The 19,635-nt window shown below is 35.7% G+C and overlaps 1 protein-coding gene and 1 long non-coding RNA gene across 2 annotated transcripts in view; one reads left to right on the top strand and one right to left on the bottom strand.

Annotated features, from left to right (window-relative positions):
- Positions 1 to 551: 551 nt before the first annotated feature.
- LOC141377615 (uncharacterized) overlaps positions 552 to 19,635 on the bottom strand; it is a 59,707-nt gene continuing 40,623 nt past the window's right edge. The window contains exon 3 of the long non-coding RNA XR_012390034.1: positions 552 to 2,145. This is a non-coding gene — a long non-coding RNA (uncharacterized lncRNA). The remainder of the gene's footprint in view (positions 2,146 to 19,635) is intronic.
- mchr2b (melanin concentrating hormone receptor 2b) lies at positions 1,486 to 17,101 on the top strand. Its single transcript, NM_001423431.1, is given in 2 exon segments — positions 1,486 to 2,131; positions 15,786 to 17,101. Coding segments are annotated over 2 exon segments (1,041 nt in total). The 5' UTR covers positions 1,486 to 1,730; the 3' UTR covers positions 16,426 to 17,101.

Genomic DNA, 19,635 nt, shown 5'->3' with positions numbered 1-19,635 from the left:
CTGAAATGAAACTACAATGTATTGGGCCATTTGTTTATAGTAGTTGTGTAACTAGCCTATAGTAACTATAGAATTACCGGTCACACTTTACAATAAGGTTCATTAGTTAATATTAACTAATGCATTTACTAACATGAACAAACAATGAACAATACATTTACTACTGTATTTGTTCATGTTAGTTAACATTAGTTAATGAAAATACAGTAGTTCATTGTTAGTTCATGTTAACTCATGGTGCATTAACTAATGTTAACAAGCATGGACTTGGATGTTAATAATGCATTAGTAAATGTTCAATTATGATTAATAAATGCTGTACATGTTTTGTTCATGATTAGTTCATGTTAGTAAATGCATTGACTAATGAACCTTATTGTAAAGTATTACCGAATTACCAAAACTTAAATTACTTTACTAAACCATGATTGAAAACACTGTAAAATTAATTTGTTTGTTTAAATTCAGCCAAAATAAATTGTTTACAACCACTTAACGTAAAAAAAAAATTTAGTAAAGCCAAGGAATCATCTTTGAATAATTTTTTTCACTGTAGAACAGGTGTTTTTCCTCTCCTCTGCATCAGTAATTCCATCCAGAGGGACAGAGGGAGAGAGAGAGAGAGAGAGAGAGAGAGAGAGAGAGAGAGAGAGAGAGAGAGAGAGAGATCTGTGACTTATATTTCTAAATTTAAATTAAAAGTCCTGTTGACTGAATTTTGTTAGAACAGAAATAAACACACTGACGCTTAAGAGTCCCAGATTACCCAATGTGCCAGATTACCCAAATTCACCCTAGTTGTTGTGTTATAAGCCTAGAGACTATAGAATTACCAAAACTTCAAATACTTTACTATAGCATGGTTAAAAACACTGTAATATCACAGTTTACAATAATAAAAACTAATATACACTACAATCTATCAGTTCACTACAGTAAAACTACAGTATGCTGTGGCATTCATTAAATAGTATAATAATATAGTATTTATTTTTCCCTTTAATAATCAGGGGTCGCCACAGGGGAATGAACTGCCAACTTATTCGGCATATGTTTTACAAAAACAATCACTGGGAAACAACACACATACACTGGCCAATTTAGCTTGTTCAATTCCCCGCATGTGTTTGGACTGTGGGTGAAACCGGAGCACCCGGAGGAAACCCACGCAAACACGGGGAAACTCGTGCAACATGCAAACTCCACATAAATGCCAACTGACCTAGCCGGGGCTTGAACCAGCGACCTTCTTGGTTTGAGGCGATCGTGCTCACTGCGCCACCGTGACGCCCTGTAATATGTACAATAAATGAAATGATTAAAAAACACCATAGCAGCCTATACATTCATCTTCGGATCGTCGTGCAGTGCATAACTAAATTTTAAAGCACTTTTCCTCTCGGATATGAGCGTGATGGAGAGCAGAGAGGAGCTCTGAAAGGGTGGAGACACGCTCGTCTCTTCAAACAGCAGAACTGGTGGAGACAGACGCGCGCTTACATGCACTAAACAACATCTCAAGAGACCGAGTGTTCGGCAAACTTAATGAAAAGCACGACGAATATTAACTGGTCGACCACCGACACCAGAGGGAAACTTTAACTTCAACTTTAAACGCTGTGAATATGAAATAGAGCGCCGCGTAAAAGCTTGCGTAATTGCGCGCGCGACAACTTTTTTAATAGTTATTTATTCTTTTTTTTTAAGCGAACTCTTATTTATAATTAAACATGAACGCTTCGGATATATTTTGCGATTCTGATTTTGCAAACTCCTCCAACATTTCGTGCGTGAACCGGACCGTCCCGTCCTACAGCATCATAGACATCGCGTCTTTCATGCACATTTTCCCCACAATCTACGGCGTCCTGTGCTCGGTCGGGGTTCTGGCCAACAGCCTGGTGATTTACGCCGTGGCGTCCTGCAAGAAGAAGATGGTGTCTGATATTTACGTGTTAAACTTGGCCATCGCAGACCTGTTGTTCTTGCTGGTGATGCCCTTCAACATCCATCAGCTGGTCCGAGACAGGCAGTGGGTGTTTGGGCACTTCATGTGTAAAGCTGTGGTGGTGGTGGACGTCAGTAACCAGTTTACCACAGTGGGCATCGTGACTGTGCTCTGCATTGACAGGTGAGATCTGCAAACTTTCAGAAATATATGCACACACACACACAAAACAAATGACATTTGTTGTTTGCTCGAACTACATGTTTAAAATAAGATGAAACAACACAATTCATAAGTTGTTTTTGAAGGGACAACTTACTTGTTTAATTTTAAATCCACTTAAATTGGTAAAACATATATGTCAATTTAATCAAGTGTGTGGAACCCAGCATTTTTTTTTTACAGTGAAATGTTTGCTTAGTTCAAAATTACTTAGTTAAAATAGACTCAGCACAATTATTATTGTTTTTGTTGTGACAACTTCGTTGTTTCATGTTCAATCCCCTTAAATTTGTATAAACTAATACATTAATTTAATTCAAATCAAGTGTAAACCCAGCATTTTTATGCAGTGTACACTCAAAAACGACATTTGCTGTTTGCTCGAACTACATATTTAAAGTGAGATGAAACGACACAATTCCTGAGTCAACTTAATTATTTTATGCTAAATCTACTTAAATTTGTAAAAAACTGTGCATTAACCTAATAAAATGTGTGGAACCCGCAGCATTTCTAACAGTGTACACTCGAGAGTGTTTGCTGTTCAAATTACTTATTTAAAATAAGCTGAATTCTTATTGTTTTGTTTGCAAACTTATTTGTTTTTATGTTCAATCCTCTTAAATTTGTAAACACTAATACATTAATTTAATTACAAAAATTGTGTAAACCCAGCATTTTTGTAGTGAACACTTTTAGAAAACTACATTCGCTGTTTGTTCAATCTACCTATTATAAAATTAGCGCTAACAACAGTTGAGGTTTTTTTTTTTTTTGAATAATGTTATTTTAATTTCTTCATGTTGTTCCAATAAAACTCAAGTGTGTTTAACCCAGCATATTTATTTATAGTGTACACTCAATATATGACGTTTGCTGTAAATTACTTATTTAAAATGAGCTAAAACAGCACAATTCTTGAGGGGTTTTGTGGGACAACTTAGTTGTTTCATGTTCAACCCACTTACATTTGTAATAAAACAAATACGTTAATTTAATTCCTTCATTTTGTTCCAATGTAAATCAGTTGTGTTAACCCAGCATTTTTTAAAGTGTACACTCTAAAAATGAGGTTTGCTGTTTGTTCTGACTGCTTAATTGAAATGAGTTGAAACAAAACAATTCTTGAAGTTTTTTTGGGGGGACAACTTAGTTGTTTCATGTTCAATCCACTTAAATTTGTAAAAGCTTATACGTTAATTTAATTCCTTCATGTTGTTCCAATAACAATCAGTTGTGTAAACCCAGCATTTTTTATAGTGTACACTCAAAAAAATTATGTTTGCTGTTTGTTCAAATTACTTATTTTAAATAAGCTGGAACAACACATTTCTTACTGTTTTGTTGCAACAACTTAGTTGTTCTGTGTTCAACCAACTTAAATTTGTAAAAACGAATATGGTCATTGAATTTTTTCCATGTTGTTCCAATAACAATCAATTGTGTACAGCCAGCACTTTTTACAGTGCACTCATTAAAGGATGTTTGTGGTTAGTTCATATTACACATTTAAAATAAGTTGAAACAACACAAATCTTGATGTTTTTTTTTGGGGGGGGGGGGGGGGGGGGCAACTTAATTGTTTCATGTTCAACCCACTTAAATTTGTAAAAGCTAATACGTTAATTTAATTCCTTCATGTTGTTCCAATGTAAATCAATTGTGTAAACCCAGCATTTCACTCAAAAAAATGATGTTTGCTGTTTGTTCAAATTACATATTTTAAATGAGCTGAAACAACAAATTTCTTACTGTTTTTGTTGCCACAACTTAGTTGTTTCATGTTCAATCCACTTAAATTTGTAAAAGCGAAAATGTTAATATTTTTTTTTCATGCTGCTCCAATAAGAATCAATTGTGTAAACCCAGCACTTTTTACAGTGCACTCATAAAATGTTTCTTGTTAGTTCAAATTACACATTTAAAATAAAATGAAACAACATAATTCTTGAGTTTTTTGGGGACAACTTAATTGTTTCATGTTCAACCCACTTAAATTTGTAAAAAACTAATACGTTGATTTAATTTCTTCATGTTGTTCCAATGTAAATCAATTGTGTAAACCCAGCATTATTTAAAGTGTACACTCTAAAAATGAGGTTTGCTGTTTGTTCTGACTGCTTATTTGAAATGAGATGATTAATTTTTTGGGGGGGACAACTTAGTTGTTTCATGTTCAATCCACTTAAATTTGTAAAAGCTTATACGTTAATTTAGGTTCCTCATGTTTTCCCGACAAAAATCAAGTGTATGAAACCCAGCATACTGTATTTATTTAAAGTGTACACTCAAAACATGATGTTTGCTGTTTGTTCAAATTACTTATTTTAAATGAGCTGAAACAACACATTTCTTACTGTTTTTGTTGCCACAACTTAATTGTTTCATGTTCAACCCATTTAAATTTGTCAAAGCTAATACGTTAATTTAATTCCTTCATGTTGTTCCAATGTAAACCAATTGTGTTAAAACAGCATTTTTTAAAGTGTACACTCTAAAATGAGGTTTGCTGTTTGTTCTGACTGCTTATTTTAAATGAGCTGAAACAACACAATTCTTGAAGTTTTTTTGGGGGGACAACTTAGTTGTTTCATGTTTAATCCACCTAAATTTGTAAAAGCTAATACGTTAATTTAATTTCTTCATGTTGTTCCAATGTAAACCAATTGTGTTAACCCAGCATTATACACTCAAAAAATGACGTTTGCTGTTTGTTCTGACTGCTTATTTGTGTGTTTTATGTTTGTGGGACAACTTAGTTGTTTCATGTTCAATCCACTTAAATTTGTAAAAGCTATGTTCTCCTTATCAAGTGTTTGGAACCCAGCATTTTTGCAGTGTACACTTTAAAGTGTTTGCTTTTACTTATTTTAAATTTTTATAACACTTTACAATAAGGTTTCATTAGTTAATGCATTTACTAACATGAACTAATCATGAACAACCCATGTACAGCATTTATTAATCATAATTGAACATTTACTAATGCATTATTAACATCCAAGTCCATGCTTGTTAGTTAATGCACCATGAGTTAACATGAACTAACAATGAACTACTGAATTTTCATTAACTAACGTTAACTAACATAAGCAAATACAGTAGTAAATGTATTGTTCATTATTTGCTCATGTTAGTAAATGCATTAATTAACATTAACTAATGAACCTTATTGTAAAGTGTGACCATATATATATATATATATATATATATATATATATATATATATATATATATATATATATATATATATATGCATACTTTTTAACATGCAGTTGTTTTTTTCTCCAAAAATGCTAGGGCCCCATATTGGAATTGCTAAGGGCCCCCAAATCACTAAGTTTACACCTGTCAATGGTTACAGGTTTTAAACATTCTTTAAAATATCTTCTTTTGTGTTCAACAGAAGAAACAAAATCATAAAGCTTTAAAACAAATAACTATTGAGTTGGAGATATTTGGAAGAAAACTCTGTAGTAGGAAAAACAAATAATGGAACTCAATGGTTACAGGTTTTCAGCATTCTTCAAAATATCTTCTTTTGTGTTCAAAGGAAAAAAGAAACCCATAAACACTTGTAACCACTTAAGGGGGATTACACTGCCTAAATGTTCATTTAAGGGTGAACTATCCCTGTCAATCAGTGGTTCTCAAACTGTGGTACTTGTACCACGAGTGGTACTCAGGCTCCCTTCTAGTAGCACGCGGAGGAATCGCAGAATAACTCAAGTAAAAATAAAATGAACACACTTTTAACCCTTTGACGCTTACGATAACAACAACGTGTTCAGGAAATTGATTTTAATAGGCTAAACCTTTTATTTTGTTTTCATTTTTCTAATTTTTGTTATGTATTCTATCATTTGAGGTTATTTTCCTCCCTATACTTGAAACGGTTGTTGGGGCGTATGTCGTATTTTTATATCCCAATGTTGACAGGTATAGTTTAATCACTTGCTTCTTTGACACACATAGCCTACTCTAACGAGCAGTAAGCAGATTTTATTTCTAATTTAAATATGTAAATCCAATTCATATATTTAAAATACAAGTTAACGTTTAGATCTCAAAGATATACAAATAAGACATATATACAAGCAACGTATATTTCAAATTTTTTCAAACTGAGTTATAAATGAATATTATGACATACAGTATAACCTACAGTATATTTATGAGGTCCAAGAAACGTTTGCAGGTTTTGATGAATAGGCTATTTTATTATAATACTTTACATTTATGTACAGCAGTTTTCTTTTAACTTTTTTTAAAACAGTGCCAGTTTTAATTAACATTTAAAAATACATTTTAATTTAAACGTTGTCGTTTTATTTATCCTTTTTTTTTTACCTGTAAGTTTGTTTTTGTTCAAGCTATTTATTATGTTTAAGGTGGCATAAGAATTATAAGAATTAATTAAATAAGAATTAATCTGAAGTTTTGTAATAAATTGTAGCCGCTTAATAGGGCCTACTATGTATTTCAATGGCAGTCATTATAATGGTTGGAGAGACATTTATTTCTGAGGTGGTACTTGGTGAAAACCGCTTGAGAACCACTGCTTTAAATAATACAAAGAACATCAGAGTTGAGGTCAAAAGTACAGCATTCTTCATTCAAAACTTAATTACAGAGCAGATTCCCACCGAATTACAGCCCAAACACTGATCTGGACATTCCTCTATGCAAAAAAGGCAGAAATCAATGCATCTGTCAAGAGCGTGATCCACACGACACGTCCTTGAGAAATGAAGCACGCTGATATTGATCATCTTTCTGCTTTATATCTGCAAGGAAGGACTGCTGTGTGACTTTGAAACTCCCTCTTGCGTATATTTATGGCTCACAAAAGCACTTTAACACACAATACCTCATCACGTACGCACAATGTGGAGTGCAGAGGAGAGTTTTTGCTTAGCTGTGTGTGTGTGTGTGTGTGTGTGTCAAAGGCATATGAGCCTCCCAGAAGGCCTCAGTGTGATTAGATGATAAAGCTCTATTATAACACTTCTTCATACAGTGTTGATGCTGTTTTCCCAAAAGGGATCCTGCTGTTTTTATTTTCACTGCGTCACATGCTTGGAGTTACTGAGATGAAGCATGTTAGCTGCACATTTTCATGATCTTTTGCCAAGTCATGTACTGAATGACCCAACAATCTATTTAAAGATATATAGTGTACTGTACTGACACATGAATTTGCCTTTTGAAGTACTTGATGTACAGTGTTGGGTTTAATCAGTAGGTGGGACAGTAAAATACTTATCCATTGGAAAAATAGTTACTTCCTATTTTTTAGGTATAATTACCATTACTAAATAATAAAATACATGTTTAAATAGTGTAAAAAAAGTCAACAGTTGTGTTTAAATCCAGTCCGAGAAGCTGAGTAATTGTTGTTTCTTATACAAACTTATTTCAAAGACATTAAACAACATTCTAACAATAAACTGATCAAGTAAGTTAGTGAGATTTGTTCCTGACCGAATATAGTATACTTTTTTATATTCATATATTATGCAGTAATGCAATTAAAGATATTACGATTAATTTTTTAATCAAATAAAGAAGATCAATTTTTGTGCACATGCATTAACATGTTAATGACAATAAAAGGTAGGCAGGGGCAGGGCCGGATTAGGAACATCTTGGGCCCTGGGGTTATAGCAAATCCAAGGGCCTCTCTAAAAAAATAAAAATAAAATAAAAATAAAGAAATAAAAAAAATAAAATAAAATAGAAAAATAAAATAAAATAATAATATATATAAATATATATATATATATATATATATATATATATATATATATATATATATATATATATATATATATATATATATACACACATTCATTCATTTTCTTGTCGGCTTAGTCCCTTTATTAATCTGGGGTTACCACAGCAGAATGAACTGCCAACTTATCCAGCATATGTTTTATGCAGCGGATGTCCTTCCAGCTGCAACCCATCTCTGGGATACATCCACACACACTCATTCACACACACTCATACACTACGGACAATTTAGCCTACCCAATTCACCTGTACCGCATGTCTTTGGACTGTGGGGGAAACCGGAGCAACCAGAGTAAACCCATTCGAACGCAGGGAGAACATGCAAACTCCACACAGAAACGCCAACTGAGCCGAGGCTCGACCCAGCGACCCTCTTGCTGTGAGGCAACAGCACTACCTACTGTGCCACTGCATCGCCCATAATAATAATAATAATAATAATAATAATAATAATAATACCTTACATTTATATAACGCTTTTCTGGACACTCAAAGCGATTTACACCTGATTAAAACAGGGCTTCAGCATCAAAGGTTAACAGATGGTGTGTCTAACGCGATTGTTATAGCAGCCTCAGCCAATGAAATTAGTCCGCACATCTGAGCTGGGATATTTGCATAAAGTGATCTGATTTTCATTGGTGCTTGAAAAGTTGAGAAAGTTCCAACTTGTGCAGTGAGCAACGCCACTGAAGCGGCGCTGACAGATCCACAATTCAGTTCGGTAACGCTCGACATCACCCAGTCAAAGTGATTGGGAAGCTTTGACGCTGAAGTGTCATGTAAATGGGTAGTTAATCATTTTTGGAGGAATCTCCTCATCCACCACCAGTGTGCAGCATCCAGCTGGATGATGCAGCAGCAGCCTTATTGCACCAGACAGCTCACCGGCTAATTGGTGGAGAGAAGACCGAGTGATGAAGCCGATTATAATATGGGGATGGTTAGGAGGCCATGATGGATAGAGGCCAGTGGGCAAATTTGGCCAGGGTGGCAGGGTTAAACCCCTACTCTTTTTCGAAGGACATCCTGGGATTTGAATGACCTTGGTTTAATGTCTCATCTGAAAGACGGCACTTACTAAGCAGTATAGTCTTCATCAATATATTAGGGCGTTAGGACTCAGACTAGGTTGAGCTCCCCAGCTGGTCTCACCAACACCACTTCCAGCAGCAAACTAGCTTTCCCATGTGGTCCCTTCAGTGGGCGACCATGCGAATCGCAGAGAGCCAGCTGCCGGCTGCCGGAAATATGGTGTTGTTGCATTGAACATTTCATGTTTTATTACATTGTGTTTAGGATTTCTTTTTTAAAAGCAAATCTATAGGTTAACTAAACAATGTTATGTTTTTTTATTATTATTATTTATTAAAATGCTGAATTATTAACATTTTTAAATAAAGCCAAAAGCCAAAATAATAAAATATGAATAATTAAGAGTTTAATTGACATTTTTAATGTGTTGACACGTATAGACATTTAATAGTTTTAAGTCAAGTAATTTAATTCCCTATTAAGTAAATTCCTAATTTAAATAATTAATAAAAACTGCATAATTAGCGCTGTATTCATCTGGCTTTTCAGACAGTGATTAAAAAAGTAATTTAAATTTAATGCTAATTATGTAATGATTAGTAATTAAAGTAATTAGTAACAATGATGCTGATGGACTCAACATGAATCAGTCGATTGAAGTCATCTTTAATTTATTTTGTTGTTATTCTGTAATGCAGAAGAGCGCTCTTTTCTGGGATTGTTTTAAAACTGCAGATTCATTTGCATATAGGGAAGTGACTAGGAATAATAAATGACAGTAAACAGTCAAACTACATGCTGTCGCCGGATTGAGTCTCGACTGGTTTAGTTGGTGTTTCTGTGTGGAGTTTGCATGTTCTCCCGGTGTTGGCGTGGGTTTCCTCTGGGTCCTCTGGTTTCCCCTAGAGTCCAATCACATGTGCTATAGGTGAATTGAATAAACCAAATTGGCCGTAGTGTATGAATGTGTGTGTGTGGGAATGAGTGTGTATAGGGTGTTTCCCAGTATTGGATTTCGAATGGAAGAGCATCTGCTTCGTAAATCATATGGCAAGGCAAGGCAAGGCAAGTTTATTTATATAGCACATTTCATACACAGTGGCAATTCAAAGTGCTTTACATAAACCGGAATTAACAAGACAAGTTTAGGAACATAAAATGCAGACAATAAAAATGATTTAAAAACAGATAAAAACAAATTAAAATAAGTTAAAACAGGTTATGAAAGAATGAAAAAGAAAAAAACATAATAGTGCGATCTGTCGGACGCAGCACAGTGCTCATACAGTAAAGGCACAGCTAAACAGATGCGTTTTCAGTCTGGATTTGAACATGCCTAATGTTGGTGCACATCTGATCATTTCTGGAAGCTGATTCCAGTAGCGAGGGGCATAGTGGCTGAAAGCTGATTCACCCTGCTTTGACTGAACTCTTGGAATTTCTAGTTTATAAGATCCTAAAGATCTGAGTGATCTGTTGGGTTTGTATTCAGTGAGCATATCTGTAATGTATTGAGCTCCTAGGCCATTTAGTGATTTATAGACCAGTAATAATACTTTAAACTCTATTCTGAATGTAACTGGCAGCCAGTGTAAAGACCTGAGGACAGGTGTGATGTGCTCTGATTTCCTGCTTCTGGTCAGAATTTTGGCCGCAGCGTTCTGGATGAGCTGCAACTGTCTGACTGTCTTTTTGGGAAGGCCAGTGAGGAGGCCGTTACAGTAATCGCCGGTAAAATACAGTAATATGCCGGAATGGTTGGCGGTTCATTCCGCTGTGGCAACCCCTGATACATAAGTAGCTAAGCAAAAGGAAAATAAATGAAGTTTGCAACATCAAGCAGCACAATGAGCTAAATACCAATAGAAATGAATAGGATAATAAGTTTTCAATGTCTTGATTGTAGATTGTGTCAAAGCAGCATAGAAGAAGAAAAAGTAGTAGAAGTGGTGGTAGTGGAGTACACATCTCTTGATTCTACACAAAGGCTTTTATCAGATTTAAATCTCACAGAATACAAAGAGAGCAAATGCAATTGTTGGAAATCTGTCTCTTGCTCTGCAGCATGTGATCTGTTTGCTTTCCAAGATTCAAGACAAGTCAGCCTATTTCAGTTTTGAACAGAATGTGCAAAGTAATACCCCCAGTGAGCAAGATTAAGACAAATACTCTTTAAAACATGGCGTCAGTAAGATTTAATAAACAAAATTCCTAATTTTAATTAAGCGAGAGTGCATTAAATTGATCAACAGTGCAATTATCATAGTGTTTTTATACCATACTCATTTCATTTTCTTTTCGGCTTAGTCCCTTTATTAATCCGGGATCGCCACAGCGGAATAAACCACCAATTTATCCAGCATATGTTTTACGCAGCGGATGCCCTTCCAGCTGCAACCCATCTCTGGGAAACACACTCATTCACACTCATACACTACGGACAATTTAGCCTACCCAATTCACCTGTACCGCATGTCTTTGCACTGTGGGGGAAACCGGAGCATCCGGTGGAAATCCATGCGAACGCAGGCAGAACATGCAAACTCCACACAGAAACGCCAGGTGACCCAGCGACCTTCTTGCTGTGAGGCGACAGCACTACCTGCGCCACTGCGTCGCCTTATACCATACTATTAAGTGGTATTAGTAGTTACTAATAACTTTAACTAATTAACTAGCAACTAATATGTTTTAAACGGTTAAAGTTATTATATTTAAGCATAGTTAAAATGCAGTTATATAGGTGATGGCCACGTTTAATAAAGTGTATTTGTGTATTAAGTGTATATGTGTATTACCCAAAGTATCAGCCATATGCTCTAAAAATAAAGCTGGACTTAAAGATGCTAGGAGTAATAATAATAATAATAATAATAATAATAATAATGATAATAATAATAATAATAATAATAATAATAATGATAATAATAATAATAATGATGATGATAATAATAATAATAATAATAATAATAATAATAGTAATGATAATAATAATAATAATAATGATAATAATAATAATAATAATAATGATAATAATAATAATAATAATGATAATAATAATAATGATAATAATAAAAATGATAATGATAATAATAATAATAATAATAATAATAATAATGATAATAATAATAATGATAATAATAATAATAATAATAATAATAATGATAATAATAATAATGATAATAATAATAATAATAATAATGATAATAATAATAATAATAATGATAATATTAATAATAATAATAATAATAATAATAATAATTATAATAATAATAATAATGATAATAATAATAATAATAATAATAATAATAATGATAATAATAATAATGATAATAATAATAATAATAATTATTATTATTTCGGGAAAAAAAACTAGCTTAAAGAGGCTAATAATTTTGTCCCAAAAATACTTTTAAAAAAATTCAAAACTGCTTTTATTCTAGCCAAAATAAAACAAATAAGACTTTTTCTAGAACAAAAAATATTATCAGACATACTGTGAAAATTTCCTTGCTCTGTCAAACTTCATTTGGGAAATATTTAAAAAAAGAAGAAAAAAATCAAAACGGGGCTAATAATTCTGACTTCAACTGTATCGGTCAAACTATAGGCCATGATGAAAAATAAAACACATGATTTTTACAATTGTTTTCAAACACAGAGACATTCAATTTTGAGGAGTTCAAGAAGTCCGACTGACTGAAAAAAAGTTTTAGTTTCTTTTCACTGAAATTAAGCATTGTATTAAATTTAATAACAGCAAAGCCTTTACATCTGTCAAGCATGCCGTGAGAGACTCAAGACGCACAGAATTGTGTTTGACAGGCAAATAATCCTGGGTGTCATCTGCATAATATTGAAGCAACAAATAATGTTTTGTTAAATGCGAGCCAAGAGGGAGCATACAGAGAGAAAAGAGCAAAGGAGCCAAAACAGAGCCCTGGGGAACCCCACAGGGCAAAACGCATTGAGTAATGTTCACTGAAAAGCTCCTAATTGTATAATATAAGTTAAACTAATCTAAAACTACAACCTTTACTCAAACACTATGTTCTAAATCAGGGATCACCAAACTTGTTCTTGGAGGTGTTGTTCCGGTGTGCTGCAGATTTTAGTTCCAACCCTAATCAAACACACCTGAACAAGCTAATCAAGGTATATTATACTAGAAACACCCAGGAAGGTGTGTTGAGGCAAGTTGGAGCTAAACCCTGCAGGGCACCAGACATCCAGGAACGAGATTAGTGACCCCTGTTCTAAATTGTCAACATGATCGACTGTATTGAAAGCAGCCATATATAGGGTTTTATTTTTTACGATCTAGGCGCAAAGTCTAAAGCATATGGCGCAGAAGAATTAAGGGTGTGTCTGAATCCAGTTTAGCTATTTTAAGAACAGAAAACTACACTCTGTTTCCGGCACATGATATAACAGGGTTGTGCTTAATGAGTTATGGGTGTGTTTAATAAGTTATAACGTGCATTAATCCAATCAGAGTCGCATCTCCCATTCTCTTTAAGAGTCAGTTGTGACCAGCTTGGAACTACTTTAGCTGAGATTTTAAATGAAAATAACCGGACACCAATTGGCAACACAGTGGTGCAGTAGGTAGTGCTGTCGCCTCGCAGAAAGAAGGTCGCTGGTTCGAGCCAGTGGGCGTTTCTGTGTGGAGTTTGCATGTTCTACCTGCGTTCGCATGCGTTTCCACTGGGTGCTCCGGATTCCCTCACACAGTCCAAAGACATGCGGTACAGGTGAATTGGGTAGGCTAAATTGTCCGTAGTGTATGAGTGTGAATGAGTGTGTATGGATGTTTCCCAGAGTTGGCTTGCAGCTGGAAGGGCATCCGCTGTGTATAACATATGCTGGATAAGTTGGCAGTTCATTCCATTGTGGCGACCTCAGATTAATAAAGGGACTAAGCCGAAAAGAAAATGAATGAATAAATAAATAACATCCCACCATATAATGATCATCATCCAATCAGAATCAAGTATGCCAGACCTCCATGTAATAATGAACTGTAATGCTCAAAAACAGCCGGGAACTATTTTAACTGTGTGTTTATATTAAAATAACAGCACTCCATATAATTATCATCATCCAATCAAAATCAAGCAGCCACAAAGTATAACCAAAGTCCCTTTAAGGCATACCTGTCAACATTGGTATGTGAAAATAAGGGATCTGCCCAACATAAAAAGGGATTTAATCAAAAGGAAAGGGAATCCCGCCATTTTTAATATTTATTTATAAGTGTTTTCTTTCCTAAACAAAGCGAAAGCACAGAAGACTCAAGTTTTAGAGCAAGGGGCGACCCCTGGTGGTTCGGCGGTATGGGTTGCGTATAGGGAGGCTCGGCTGTTCAGAGAAAGGCTGGAAATACGGGAAAATACTTTTTACATTTACATTTACATTTAGTCATTTAGCAGACGCTTTTATCCAAAGCGACTTGCAAATGAGGACAAGGAAGCAATTTTCACAACTAAGAGCAACAATGAATAAGTGCTATAGGCAAGTTTCAGGTCTGTAAAGTCTAAGAAGGGAAGTATTAGTAGTAATAGTATTTTTTTTTTTTTGGTACAGTTAGTGTGATATTCAGAGAGGCAATTGCAGATTAGGAAGTGTAGTGGAGACTAAATAGTTGGGTTTTTAGTCGTTTCTTGAAAGTAGCGAGTGACTCTGCTGTTCTGATGCAGTTAGGGAGTTCATTCCACCAACTGGGCAGATTGAGCGTGAGCGTTCGCGAAAGTGATTTCTTCCCTCTTTGGGATGGAACCACGAGGCGACGTTCATTCACAGAACGCAAGTTTCTGGAGGGCACATAGATCTGCAGAAGTGAGAGCAGATAAGAAGGAGCAAAGCCAGAAGTCGCTTTGTAGGCAAACATCAGAGCTTTGAGTTTGATGCGAGCAGCAACTGGCAGCCAGTGCAAACGGACTAGCAGCGGAGTGACATGTGCTCGTTTAGGTTCATTGAAGACCACTCGTGGTGCTGCGTTCTGGAGCAGTTGAAGAGGCTTGATAGAGTTAGCTGGAAGCCCAGCTAGTAGAGAGTTGCAGTAATCCAGTTTGGAGAGAACAAGAGCTTGAACAAGGAGTTGAGCTGCATGTTCAGATAAGAAGGGTCGGATCTTTCTGATGTTATAGAGTGTGAATCTGCACGATCGAGCAGTTCTAGAAATGTGGTCAGAGAAGTTTAGTTGGTCATCAATCGTTACTCCAAGGCTTTTCACCATTTTGGATGCAGTAATGGTTGCCCCATCCATCTGGATTGAAAAGTTATGGTGTAGAGTCGAGTTGGCAGAAACTACAAGCATTTCCGTTTTTGCAAGCTTTTAAGTGATGATAGCGGGATAGAACAGTAAAATACGGGAGAATCCCGGGAAAAACGGGAGGGTTGACAGGTATGCTTTAAGGCAGGTCATTCCACTCAATGGCCATCTTTGTAATGCCTCTCTGGCATTCTGTTTGAATCGGGAAACATCAAATCCTCCAAAACTGCTTGTCAAGCTTACGGTTACTTTTCGAATAAAGGAATCACCAATAAATTTAAACAACCGCTGTCTCTTTAATTTCATTTCTAAATGTTTCAATCTCACGTCTGTTCCAGCTGGAGAATCCTCAGTCTGTAGTGATCACTGATTGGCTCCTGTACTAGAAGGCGGGGCTTTCTTCCCCATACACTTATCCCCATTCCCACCTATAAAAGTGACTCGTCTTGTGAATCCTATAATCTTTGCTATAACACACTATATAATTATTTTTAATGTTTTTTCTTCCAGATACATTGCAATCGTCCATCCTACATCCGAAAAGAGAACCATCCAGTGGACCATCATCATTAATATCATGGTATGGGTGGGCAGTTTCCTCCTGAGCATCCCGGTCATGATTTACGCCAAGGTGACCTCCAAGAAGAGCATGGACATCTGTATGATCGACCTGGAAGGGCCTCAGGATATGTATTGGTACACGCTCTACCAGTCCATGCTGGGATTCATGATCCCGCTCATCATAATCTGCACGTTTTACACTCTGACTCTGTACCATGTGTTCCGCTCCATCCGTCGGGTCAAACGCAAGCAGTCGGTTTGGGCCAAACGTGCCACCAAAACGGTTCTGATGGTGATCGCGTTGTTTTTAGTCTGCTGGTCTCCATATCACGTCATCCAAATGATCAATCTGAGTATCCAGCATCCCACCAGTGCATTTGTGTACGCATACAACATCAGCATCTGCCTGAGCTACTCTCACAGCTGCATCAACCCGCTTATGCTACTGCTTTTCGCCCAGAACTACAGAGATCGGCTCTGCCATCGCAAAGAGTTACGCTCGCAGATCAGCTCGTCTAAAACCACGGTAAAAACCGACGGCGGCTCCAGCGTCAGTCCAGACACCAGTCATCGCTGCACGGTCATCTAAACCAGGAGAAACTCTGATACTGCATGATTCTCAAAGGGGAAAACTGTGAAATAAATGACTCCCACGCAAAAGGAGTGGATCAGCGCTCTGGAAAAGTGACTGGTGTTTGTTGTATACTAGTAATTTATTTGGTGTTGTTGTTTTTTTTTTTTTTAAAAGTTCATCTAAAATTGAAAGTTCTGTCATCGTTTATGCATCTTTATAGAAATAAATGCCCTTAATCGCCTATATAGAAATGTGATATATGCCAATAAATGCACATTTCATATAGGAGGTCATATTTGGATAGTCACATAGTGAAGTTTATTTATAAACTAATTTCGAGGATCACGTGCTTATGATTGCTCGCAGCCGGCCCTGCTGTATTCAATTCATGATTCACCAATCAGACGAATTCTAAGCCATTATAAATACCCTAAGTTCCATATCACAGCCATCTTTGTTTTGAGGAATCCCCCCTTCCACCCCTACTCCTCCTCCTTTCCTAGATGGGTGGCACAGTGGCCCAGTGGTTAGCATTGTTGCCTCACAGCAAGAACGTCACTGGTTCTAGTCCAAGCCAGCCAACGTTTCTGTGCGTAGTTAACACATTCTCCCCGAGCTCACGTGGGTTTCCTCCCACCATCCAAAAACATGCAACTTAAGTTAAATGACTAATCCAAATCGGCACCATAGACATGCTCCTAGTAAGTAGTTATCTCTCATAGATATATACACTAGATGTCGCCTGGCCTTTTGTTGTCTATTGGATGGAATGCGTCAATAGCGCCGCCATCTTGCTACAGGGTAGCACTCCTTTGAAATGAATGCGGGACCAAGGTACAGTGGAGGACTGTGGCCATCCAAAGCCAGAGATATACACATATACACATATATCTATGATGGGAGTTTTCCTGGATGTTAGTATGTAATTTTTTTTTCTAATTACGAAAATTATAATTTTACATCACTTTTCTACATTGTTGGATCAGTGATCGCACGGGCATTCCTGACAAAAAGCTTGTGTTTGTGCGTACAGAAATGTACTATTTACCCTCCCTGTTAAATTTGATCTAATCATGTCCTGAAACACACCTCCTCTCCTGCTTTCACTGCTCATACTGATGGAGGGAGCGACTCGTTTGTGAATGAATCCCCCGAATGACTGCTTCACTAGCTGACAATAATACAGTTTCTGGCAGCGCAGCATCTCGTTGTCATATTTCTTTTGCATTGTTTGCTGATTTTATTCAACAAAACTAGCATAAGCCGAGTGTTTAGTGCGAGTTGGAGCTTCTTTGCCTTATGGTGAATGCAGTAAGTGACTGTCATCATCAATAACGTTACCTGATTAGCACAAATGTTCAGAACATACAAAAACAGAAAAAACTTAATATTACCTTTGAAATGTTCTGCCTTTGTGCTTTTTTTTTGTTTGTTTGCTCATTACTACACCCGTAGACAGCGCTAAAGTCCCGCATCTTCACGTAATAACACTGTCTTGACTAGTGCGGTTGAATAACATTTGTCCTGGGAGCACTGTACCAATGTGGCTGCGCTATTGACGCATACTCAGGGTCCCAATGCGATATCTAGTGTATATATCTATGATTATCTCTTAAAAGCAATCATTATCTGTTCATTAGCTACTACAGCAAGGAAGTTCTCGAGATCTACCTGAGCTCAAACTCCCCTCTCGCCTTGCAAACGGGAGGGAGCCCCGGGCTGGAGGATCTTATGAGCGGTATTCTCCCGGGACAGCATGCCAAACAAGCTTTATAATCAATCATCAGCTAAGTGTGAACTCTTGAATATTCTATTTGTCTTATATGCAATATATACTTTAAAATTAGTGCAAAAACAAATCTGCTTTCATATATTTGTTCTCATGCATTGGAATTACAAATATGTAAATATATGTTTAAATATATTACACACACATAAAATAAAATATTATATATAAAGTATTTAAACATATGTACTGTACACACTTGTTACTCCAATGGTTCCAAAAATATATATGAAAGCCATTTTGCCAATATTTGATTTGATTTGATTTAGTTTTGAACAGAAATATCATTCATAAAATATCATTAACAAAAATTACATTTCAACATGGTCGAAAATGGAGTGGGATGAAGCACAAGCTTATTATTTTCCCACCCCATTACCACATACATCATTCGTCTATTATTTAAACGTATTTCTTCTTTTACTCATCTCTTCTTTTACATGAGACATATTTTATCCTTTTGGCAACTTGGACAAATCATATGTTTGATTTAATTTGTACCTTTACATTTTGTAACATAGAATGAAAAATGAAAAATTAATTCATAGTACTGCAAATAGCCATTAATCAAAATGTCATCATACCTTTCTCATTTGATCCTTTTTCAATCACATTTATCATTATATTCCTTTAATAGTATATATCTATACTTTTTTAAATTGATTATTATCCTAATATTGTTTGAGAGTATGATATAGACCAGGCGTGACCAAACTCGGTCCTGGAGGGCTGGTGTCCTGCATATTTTAGTTCCAACCCCAATCAAACACACCTGGGCTAGCTGATCAAGCTCTTACAAGGCTTTCTAGAAACATCCATGCAGGTGTGTTGAGGCAAGTTGGAGCTAAAATCTGCAGGACACCGCCCCTCCAGGACCGAGTTTGGACACCCTTGATCTAGACTGTTCCATAATTTCACACCACAGACAGACACAAACTTTTTTAAGCTGTCCTTGTTTTCAACCTCCTGAAATTTCGTTCTTCTCTCAGATTATATCCCCTTTGTGGTTCTTCAAAAACTCTTATTTTAAAATTGTTTTAAAATTATATTTTAAAATTTAAACATAAATTTTCAAATAAATGTTGCATATATACATTTTATACACGTGAAATCCAAACTACTGTATATAAACTTGTATGTCATACTGTATATGTAATTTGCATACATTGGCATATATCAGATTTTTGATATGGGTCGCAACAATGGTTTCATGAGGAATCTTTAAATTCAATCCACAAATGGTTCTTTATATTATTAAAATGTTCTTTACACTGATAAAAAATGTGTTTTTAGTTACTTTTCACTAAAGGTTTCTTTTTGCAAGCAAAAATCTCTTCTATGGCACCTTTATTTTTTTAAGAATTTATTGTTCTGTATATAAAAAAAAAGCAGGAAAGATGAAAATTGTGTTTTTTATGAAGTAATTATTAAATATTGAT

Source organism: Danio rerio, chromosome 14 (genome assembly GCF_049306965.1).
Source record: "Danio rerio strain Tuebingen ecotype United States chromosome 14, GRCz12tu, whole genome shotgun sequence".
Lineage (NCBI taxonomy): Eukaryota > Metazoa > Chordata > Actinopteri > Cypriniformes > Danionidae > Danio > Danio rerio.
This window is presented reverse-complemented; position numbering and strand designations above follow the sequence as displayed.